We start from the raw sequence: 10699 nt of genomic DNA, 5'->3' as shown, positions 1-10699 counted from the left end.
AAAAATAATAGTAATAAACTGCATTTTCAAACAATCATGCTTGTTTCAGAGTCTTTTCTTCTTGCTTCTTTTGCTTCTTTGAAGTTTGGGAGCGGCTATTCCCATTTCAGATTCCAATGTCTAGGTAGAACTGTTACTTGAGCTTATTGACTCCTGTGAGTAGGAGTCTTCATCATCATCTTCTTCCTTCTCAGTAGTTTTAGTTTTCTTCTCTTTTTTCTTCTGTGCTGGACTGGACAATTAGTCCATAAGTTTTTTGGCCTTAGGAACAGAGTCAATGTTATATCTTTTATCCTTGAATGTAAAATTTAATCCTTCTGGGAATATGCCCATCTATATTGTATCTCTCTTTTTTTTGTAAATAGAAAGTCAGTTCATTATATGATCTCCTCCGTTTCCTGACATCATAGGGAATATCCTTTAAGATTTTTATCTTGAAGTCTTTGATTTTGAAGGGTTTCACTTGCATCAGTTTAAGCACCAGATCCCTGGTAGATCGTCTCATAAATGTCAAACAAACTTTCCCCGGGAGTTTATTTTTCTTAATAAAATCTGGATACGTCCTGTGTGCCCAGTCTATTTCCTTTATCATTTCATCTTTTTTGCAATCCAATAATGATGCCAAGGCATCTGCCAAAAGTTCCTTTAAATCCTGATTCTTCTCTTCTGGTATCCCTTGGAAGCGTAGAACGTGCATAGATCTTTCCAGCTGGAGCTGAATTAATTGCGATTTATCAGAGGATCTTTCTTTCTCCGTTTTGTGTACTCTTTTGTTTATAAGTTCAGTGTTTTTTCAGTTGCTGAAGTCATTTTGTCCGTAGAAGACTTTTGTTTCCGCCTCAAAACCGCTTTGAGTTTTAGTGTGTGGGGGGGAGATCTTGAGTTCCCCCTTCACACACACCCCCGCTTTGCCGTAGGCACTTCTATTTGTTCCCGAGGTATAATACTCGCTTGAATTCACTTGAGCATTGCTTAACTCACGTTTTAAAGCCCCGGGAATTTCTTAGAAGCCTTTTTTTCTGCTTAGATTGTGTCCGCTTGTCCGGCAGTCGTCTCTAAGTGCCATCTTGGCTCCTCGGCAATGGTACCTATTGGGGAAAAAGGAGTGCCTCAATTCCTCGGCCATCACCTTGGAAGAGGCTCTCCTTGGCTCCCCAGGCTAGGGGTCTCCGGGACCAGCTCGATCCCCTCCCGTCAGCTGAGGCTCAGGATGACCCCATCAGAGCTGGACGGGGTGCGTCTGAGTGGCAAGTCGCTTAAACTGGAAGTCCCACACTGGCTTTCATAGGGTGGCTGCTGTTGAAGAGTAGCAAGCAGCCAGGCCTAGTTGAGTCTTGCAAGTCAGGTGGTATAAAGTGACCTGGAGGGTGCTGCCTAGGGATGCCAGCCTCCAGATGGGACCTGGGGATCCCCTGGAATTACTGCTCATCTCCAGACTACAGAGATAACTTCCCATGGAGAAAATGGATGCTTTGGGGGGTGGACTCTATGGCATTGTACCTCACTGAGGTCCCTGTCCTCCCCAGGGTCCACCCCCAAATCTCCAGGAGTTTCCCAGCCTGGATCAAGAAGACATGAGGGAAATCAGGGGGAGCTGTGGGTCAAAATGTGGCCACTCAGCAAATAGTGGGAAATTGAGCAGTACAATCAGGGAAAACGGGAGGCCGAGGGCAGAACAACTGCTTTGTGGAATCGGTCAAACTGGCAGACAATACAGTAGTTTTACAACAGGGAAGATATACTGCTGTCTGCAGCCCTGAATGTAACTGGGCTGTATCTGTTTAAAAAGCAGGTGTTTCTGGCATCCTGGATACCAGATTTACTCGGAACTTGGTCTCCAAGTTGGAACAAGAGCACAGCGATTTTAATCACCAAACAACCTCACAAAAATCACAGCTAGGGGCCAAACTTCATTGACCAAGCTGGACTGAGATGTTATCAAGTCATGAACTGTCTTACATAGTTGAGCTGAACAAGATTCGGCAAGGGTGATGATGGGAGAGAAAAAGCTCTGTTGCCATTTCTGCCGTCTCTGTCATCAGGCCTGCAAATGTGCATTATGGCATGTTCCGTCTGATTTGTGTAGGGTCTTTCTTGTCTAAATATTTATATCCTACCTGCAGTTATACCCTATTAAATCCACTGGCAGATAAAATGGCCGTGCAGCCTTTAGGATTCTTTCAGTCTTCTTCATAATCTCCTGCCAGAAGCCTAGGGGATTGTTGGAGAGGACGTCAGGGAACAACTTTGTCAGTTGCCCAAGACAGACCATCTTCTGTCCTAAGGGCCGATTTGTTTAATGTGAGAGGGAGTGACTCCATCCACAACAAATACATACAATATTCTGTGTTCAATTGGTTTTTCTCTCCTTTTTAGATATTATCAATTTTTTAAAAAGTCAAGCTGATCAACCTGATAGGTAGTAGACTGCATGCCTCCAAGCAATTTGACCACAGCTTGGAGTTGTAGTCATTGAATTAATATACTGAATGGGATTGGATGGTTCTCTAGGAACCTCTTTCACTTATAGTGCATCCAAAGTGGTATCCAAGGTAGACTAGATGCAATCAGCTTTCATCAGTGGGACATTTCACTAACAAGCTACAATAGCCAGTTGACAGTTTTTAGTTCTTTTTATTTATTTAAAATAGTTATATCCTATTTAATAATCCATAGGATTCTCAGCATGGAACACATTAATAAAAATGCACTAAAAGCATCACTCATAAAACAATGCAATATGCAATAAAAACCAGCTATGGCAAAATTAGTATAGTAGCAGGCAGAAGACAAATTTATTACCACCAAAAGGATGGGTAAATAAAATGTTTTCTCCCGTCTTTCTTGCATCTTTAGCGGCTCACTTGAGGGGTGAGCTCAAGTAAGCAATTCAGTTCTGATGTGAGGGACTTCAAGAACACTGCAGATTAGCCCCGTAACTTTGGTGAACTTTGAAACAGAGGCTGATCTGAAGAGATGCATGGAACCTATTCACACATGTTTATGCTATTCATGAAAGTAAACCAGTCGCATGAGCTATTAAGCGTGCAATGAAGTCAGTAAATGTAAAGGATGAACTGCCTCTAGGTTATGGTTGTATCATACTTTCTCGAAAAGAATAGAGCAGTTACTGCTATATTATGTTACTGACACTTATTTCTGTTTTCATTAGACTATCATAGAATGCCTCAAGTATATTTGCACTGGGGATTTCCCACCTGGCACCCAAGGAAAATCATTTGTTCATGATCCTAAGGTAAGAAAGAAGGGCATTGGAATGTACAGATAGGGGATTTAAGACACACCAAGAGTAAGAAAAACACTGGATTAGATACTATTACAGAAGAGATATGTGTTGGGGAGGAATAATTCTTATTCCATGATACCTTTTATGTTATAAACTTAAAAATGTTGTTGACTACATAAAATGGTCTTCTTGTTTGCTTGTATTCCTGTTAAAAACATTCATGGGGTAGCTGTGTTGGTCTGAAACAGCAGAATGAAGTTTGAGTCCAGTAGCACTGGACCAACAAAGCATAAGGTATAAGCCTTTGTGTGCCATGCACACTTCTTCAGATACAATGAAATGGAGAGTATCAGTCCATACATATAGGTGGAGGGTGATGTTTTACATCCCACCACTCGCTAATATATACAGCTGTTATTTACATATTTTGTATACATTATGCTCAGTGTTTTTAGTCTGCTGCTTCACATTTGTTATCTGAGGCAGGAACACAGTATAGCTGTTAAAGGAGTAAACAACAGCTCGCAGAATCTGCACTTCACATCCTGCCTTCATGATGCTTAATAAAGCCTACATAAAAAGTCTGATCAACCTGACACATTTAAAATATGGCCAACTCTTCATTGAAAGCAGTTTGTCACTAATATTGGTACAAGGGCTGATAAAATGTGTTAAGAACAGTCAATTAAAAATTCTCAAAACTGGGGTCCTCTAAAGCTATTGGAGGAGTGGTACATGCTCCACAGCTCACAGGAAGCCGTGTTCACAGTTCTCATCAATCAAAGGAGAGCCATAGTTACTTAAATCTCTGTCATGAAATATGTGCCTCAGTAGGCTTGAAGTTTCCCTCTGGTAGTGGGTATTTGAGGGTGGGAACCACCTGCTGACCAGAAGCCCCACCAGGCAAGGGCCTTGCTCACTGTCCTGAAATATGAGGCAGCAGGTGCCGTGTTGGGATATGATGCTCAGAAGAGCTACAGTCGGCATGTCAAAGAGCCACATGTGGCTCCCAGCCCACTGAGTGTGTATCACTGTAATAAAATTAAACACTACATGTCATCTGTTTATGTCAGGATGACTGATAGTGTTTAATTTTTGATGAGTTCTAATTCAGCACTTTCACATTGTATATTTGGTTTTTAGTAGACCTGAAAGGTCTGTAATAGTATGTCCAGGATTAAAATGTTCTCCCTACTGGTTTCTGAATGTTGTGATTTCTTGTGTCTGATTTGTGTTCATTGATTTTTCACTTAAAGAGAGGGGGACACTCTCTGACAGTTAGGTACTCTCCTACCCACAATCCCCAGAGGCAGGAATTATGTTGTTCCTTCTGTCTGTAGTCAGGAGGAACTACCTATCATCCACAGCTGAGTTTTCTGCCTCCTCCTGAGAGCAGGGTAGAGAAAGCACTCAGTTTTTAATTGAGTGCTGAGGTTGTTTCTTCCTTCATGTTCCTTTTGCTTCTGGATTTGTTTGCTGTTCTTTTCTTTTTAAAATTTTTTATTAGTTTATGCACAGAAAAAGGTGAAGGGAAAAGAAAAAATACATATATATTGAATATATATATTCAATTTAACATTCTGCATGCAAATCTTCTCCTTAGAGCTTCACAGCTACTATAGCCATCATTCTTATTGTTCTTCATTTACTCTTATATTCTCAGTACTTAAGTTTTAGCCAGTCATAAAACAGCCTCCACAGTCCCATAAATTTTTCTTCCATTCCTCCTTTTAATATATTTGTCAATCTGTCCATTTCAGCGCATTCCATAATCTTCATTATTAACTCATGCAGTGTTGGGATCTTCAATGTCCTTCATTGTCATTGCAAATAGAATTCTGGCTGCTGTTATAACATGTAAAATAAAGTATCTATGGTTCTTATCTAAGTCATCTGGTAAACAGTTTAACAGAAATATCTCTGGCTTAAAAGGTATTGTAATATTCAACACTGACTGTAAGAAAGTATGTACTCCAGTATTTATTAACCTTTTTACATGTCCACCACATATGATAGTGTGATCCAACATGATTGTTACATTTTCAACACTTGTTACTCAAATTTTTATACATTTTAGCTAACCTATCTGGGGTTAGGTGCCATCTATAAAACATTTTACATATTTTTTTTGAATGAAACAGATTTAGTCAACTTAATAGTCACTTTCCATTATTTTACTTCATTGTAACAGATCTATGTTATAACCAACATTTTGCATCCATCTGGATCATACATTCTTTAACTATTTCATCCTGCATTTTCAATTGCATCAGCATACCATACATTTTCTTAATAAGTTTCTGTCTTGAAGTACATAATAATTTTGAAATATACCTTTTTCTAAATAGAATCCATCTGTCTGTCTGCCTTTACTATATCTAGATTCCACTTGTACTCTAGTCCACCAATCTAGGTTTATTTCCCTTTTCATTAATTCTTCCTGAGATTTTAAATTATTTCCATCATCTAACAATTCTGCGTATCTGTTTGCTGTTCTAACCCCCCCCCAAACTACTTCTTTTCTAATACTTTCAGTTTCTCTGAGCTCTGTGACTTAGTCACAGTGATGACCTAAGTAGGGTTGCCAGGTCTGAGTTGGAAAATACCTGGAGACTTTGGGGGGTGGAGCCGGGAGAGGGTGGGGTTTGGAGAGGGGAGGGGCCTCAGCAGGGTACGATGCCATATAGCCCATCCTTCAAAGCAGCCACTTTCTCCAGGAGAGCTGATCTCTGTCAGCTCGAGATCAGTTGTAAAAGCGGGAGATCCCCAGGCCCCACCTGGAGGCTGGCAACCCTAAACCTAAGCAATTTGTTCACCTGCTCCATTAGACACTGCAGCAGGGGTGGCCAAACTTGCTTAATGTAAGAGCCACATAGAATAAACATCAGACGTTTGAGAGCCGCAAGACATGAACAAATATTACAAGTTTTTTACTGGAAAATATGCAAATTTGCTTTTTATTAACATTAAACGAGACTGCCAAAAATAATTACAAAAGGGGTAAAAGCAGATATTGATAATGATATTCATTTGTTCAATGATATTTGTTTGCTAATGGTATTTAGCTTCCCCAGCTGCCCTGCCGGGAGCCGCATAATATGTGTGAAAGAGCCACAATATGGCTCCCGAGCCACAGTTTGGCCACCCCTGCACTGCAGCATTCTCCGTGGAAGAAACAGAAGCAGTCGTCCTCCAGCACTGAGGCAAAAGGGCTGCGTAAACCCACATCTCTTCCTACCCTTTGTCAACAGCTAAGGAAGAGCGACCAGTGAGCCTTACAGGCTCTGAAATGGGCAGCATTGGCCATATGCCTTTTTTTTGGTAGGAAAACCCAAAGGCCTGCGAAGGAGGGGGGGGTCTCTGCTGGCTCTCATACTGGTGGGAAAGGGACACTCTCCAAGGTGGTTAGTAAGCAGCAGGTGGGATCTTCCTGCAGTGTCTCTGAATGTATGTGTGTGTGTGTGGAAGACCCCCCCCCCAATCCCCATAGAACTCCAAGCCTGGATGGAAAAATTTGTCAGTGCTCAATAGGATAGCTGATGAAGGGTGGAGCCTCTTAAAATGTCCAGATGGATCCCCTCTCTTCTTCCATGTCTCTTGGAAGCAAAATCCTTCCCAAAGGGGCTCCAGGTAGCAGACAGCATGGGCACACTGTGCTACCAATGCAGCCATGAAAGGCCCAGCAGACTCATCATGAGCATCCTCATCTTCCTTATCATTAAGATCCCATAAGGAGTATTTTGTAATTTAGCATACTGTTACCAGAACTGAGTCAGTGAAGAACGGAAATTGTCTGATTATGAAAAACCTTCTTTTGCCCAGTGCACCAGGCAGTTTCATTGCCCAGAGGAACTCCCCTCTGTAAAGCTCTGAAGATCTTAAAACTCTTAGCTGCCAAGCAGAGTATCCACATGCTGTGAAGGAGGAAGAATCAGATGAAGGGAACTTGGAGATTCTGTCATACTCCAGCGAGCTTGGCTCTGTTTTTCCATTTCCCAGGTTCTTTCCCACAAAGACCAAGGAAGAGTACCCTCCGCCTTTCTTAAAGATTTCATTTTGGGCATTCCAGAAGTCTTTATTCTTTTCCTCCTAAGGTCATGAGGCTACTAAAAATTCCAGTGGTGGACTCCCCTGTTGCTCTCTTGCCCCCCAGGAGTGCCCTTCCCCAAGGAGGGAGAATAAAACCTGAAGAGTGATGCAGCGCTGTACCAGTTCCATGAAGCCACAGCTGTGGACATAAAAGCTTCCACAGCCATGTCTCTTATGGCTAGGGTGTCAGTAATTTGGCTGCATGCATTGCACAGTGTCCAGATCTTGCCACTCACCTGTCAGCTTATCTCAACAGATTAGAAGGAGTGGTGTCTTTCATCTCTGATGCTAGCCTGGTCTCCATGAAGTGATCAGCCAGGGCCATGTGTTGTCTGCTGTTCATCTTTGACTGTATAGTTCCAGTATATACTTGTCTCTGTTTCCTGAGACTGTGTTTTTGTCTACATCCTGTTAGCCCAGGGGTGTCAAACTCATTTATTATGAAGGCCGGATCTGACATAAATGAGATCTTGTTGGGCCGGGCCATGTGTGTCATAAAATGTAATGCCAGGTAGCAGAGATATAAACTTTATAAAGGACACAAACACAAAGGTTTTTTTTCAAACTTAAAATAAAAACATGCGTAAAGTGTTATCACTTTTGCAATATTTTAATAGTGTCTGATAATTGACATCTCTTGCTCTGAATTATTGCATCAAAATGTCTGTGCTGTTGCAATCTTGAGTATGCTGTTCAGATTTGTATCTGTAAGCTGGAAACCTATGATGATGCAGCAGCAGCAGAACTGGAAGAAGCAGAAGACAGCCAGTTCCACTGTGGGCCTGGAAGAAGCCCTCTGGGGGGCTGATCCGGCCCCCGGGCCGCATGTTTGACACCCCTGTGTTAGCCCTTCTATCCGCTATGCTCTATTTGTGAGTACCTTTTCCTATGGAGCTAAATTTAATTTTTGATAAGGCACGCTCCATTATGGCCTACATTACCTACTGAAGTCTCCAAACTGCGAGTGGTGAGTACTCCCTTCCCAGTGGAAACAGAAGTAAGAATCTACTTCCTGCCTTCATGAATTGTGGATAGGAGAGTATCCAATTGTCAAAGAGTCCTTCTCTTCAAGTAAGCCAGTTTGGTGTAGTGGCTAGGAGCGTGGACTCTAATCTGGGGGAAAAAGCTACCTGTTATATATACATTTGTTCCAGTGTTCTCTTACATTCATGGGAACATTGATTGTGCTCACAGTGTGTCCCCACCGGAAAGACTGACACCATTAATTCCAGTAGGGGTTGTAGATCTGTATGCTTCTTAAGTTTTGTGTGCAGATCTGCTCCCTTTATTTAAATGAATGGGGCAGGCGGAACGTGTGTCGGAGGACAGGGAATGGCATTAACATTTGTAAACGTTTGAAAATGTTACCTTTTCATTGCTAAAGGTTGCTAATGAAACAGATGTGAGGGCTCAAATTCGACTTCAGTTTCGTGATGTTAATGGAGAGCTTGTAGCTGTCCAGCGATCCATGGTATGCACTCAGAAAGGGAAGAAAACAGAATTTAAAACTCTTGAAGGAGTCATAACAAGAACAAAGTGAGTGCTGAGCTGACTTTAACATGTTTTGTTGTATGCATATGTGAAAATTCACTAGAGCTGCTCTCTTCCAAACATCCTTGTACTGTCAATCAGAGCTAATTAAAATCAACCAAAGAAAATAATTGGGATTCATGTTGAATTATTTGTTAATGGAAAGTGGCTGCGATCCTGAACTCATACTGGATTTCAGTGTAGTTCTGTAGAAGAAGTTAGTACAGTGGCAAATCCTAAATCTGACTTCCCTTTCTACATAGCAATGAGAGTTGTAATCAAGTCTCGCCTTCATATTGCAATTCATTCAAAATGTTTGCATTTGGAATCCTTGCTTAAAATCATATTCTTGCTAGTGCATCCAGTTGCTTCTTTATTATTATTTTAGCCTTGTAGTAGATTACCTGCCTGATAATATGCATTTACTTTTTGTCTTACTACATTGGTGGCAAATTAGAGCGCATGGAGCCTTAGGGAAGAATGGGAAAAGAATAGAAAATGTTGTATCCTTATATACCATTTAACTGCATGAAGTAGTTTCCATATTAAGACAGACTGTTTTATGAATCAGCCTCTCAAAGAAGTGTAAACCTATGGTCTGACCATGTCTAGTAGTCTTCTTTTTTATTAGGACTGTGATGAGTTGTCAAGCATGAATGCGTTCCTTATCTGATCATACAGGCATGGGGAGAAGGTCAGTCTGAGCTCCAAATGTGCAGAAATTGACCGAGAGATGATCAGCGCCCTTGGTGTTTCCAAGTCTGTGATTAATAATGTTATTTTCTGCCATCAAGAAGAATCCAACTGGCCATTAAGTGAAGGAAAGGCCCTGAAACAAAAATTTGATGAAATCTTTTCAGCAACAAGGTTAACTTTTATCCAAAGCTTCTTAAGCAGAAATAACACATTTGATTTTTAAAAAAATCATGTCATTTAAAAATGTTAATTAAGCCTACTATAATAAAATTCCATATATCGAAGTATAAATGTGGCTTGGATGTAAAATGCACAAATGTTTTTATTTTTAAAAGGTACATTAAGGCATTGGAAACTCTTCGTCAAGTTCGTTTGAAGCATGGTCAACAGGTTAAAGTGTGTCAAGAGACACTGAAGTTTCTGAAACAGAATAAAGAAAAGGCGCAAGAGATTCAGAGTCAGCTTAATAGTAGGGAAGCTCAGCTGGCAGCTTCAAGGGAAAATGTTAGATCTATTGAGAACCAGCTTGAACCATTAAAGGTAATTATCTAACTGCTAAAGGTAACTGTATAGCTAAAAATTTTGAGATAATATTGGTGCACTGATAAGGAACCAAAAAAACTTTTTGACCCTAGAATAATCAATGACTCAATCTGCCCTCTTGATAATACAAATATTTTTGTGGCCAGTTTGATTAGCACAATATCAGGTTAGTCTGACAAGGAATCTCCCCTTTCCATACTTCTCTGTCACTGCAGATAAGCATAGTAGATACAAGAAGATTCCAGCTGCAGATATACATGGTGTTGCACTGAATCGTATGGTACTTTGTACCTGCTGAGAGAATTGTCAGAGTGGTGTGTGAATCAAAGGCTTGCCTCCTTTTTTCAGCTAGGAATGGAAATGTTTTCCAAATCAGTTCTCAGTTTAGGATCCCCCCCCCCCCCATATTTGAATGATACTAGAGTGGAATTAAGATTGTTGTAAGGGAACTACATGAACCAAGTTAATGATGTAGACCACATTGCAGAAATAAGTTAACACAATTCTGAATTAAAATGTGCATGAACATAATATTTTCATTGAGCTTGTACTTATTTGGAAGGAAATAGGTATGGAGTAAAAAAATCAGGAAAT

At 40.8% G+C, this 10699-nt stretch overlaps 1 protein-coding gene across 1 annotated transcript in view; it reads left to right on the top strand.

Annotated features, from left to right (window-relative positions):
• Positions 1-10699, top strand: part of RAD50 (RAD50 homolog, double strand break repair protein) — a 58524-nt gene that overhangs the window by 5694 nt on the left and 42131 nt on the right. The window contains exons 3-6 of the mRNA XM_015409273.1: positions 3173-3256; positions 8721-8872; positions 9548-9733; positions 9898-10102. Coding sequence (XP_015264759.1) covers positions 3173-3256; positions 8721-8872; positions 9548-9733; positions 9898-10102 — 627 coding nt within the window. The remainder of the gene's footprint in view (positions 1-3172; positions 3257-8720; positions 8873-9547; positions 9734-9897; positions 10103-10699) is intronic.

The sequence above is a fragment of the Gekko japonicus genome, unplaced genomic scaffold, assembly GCF_001447785.1.
Source record: "Gekko japonicus isolate JY-2015 unplaced genomic scaffold, Gekko_japonicus_V1.1 scaffold376, whole genome shotgun sequence".
Taxonomy (NCBI): Eukaryota; Metazoa; Chordata; class Lepidosauria; order Squamata; family Gekkonidae; genus Gekko; species Gekko japonicus.
The sequence above is the reverse complement of the archived record's forward strand: the minus strand, read 5'-3'. Positions and strand labels throughout refer to the sequence as shown.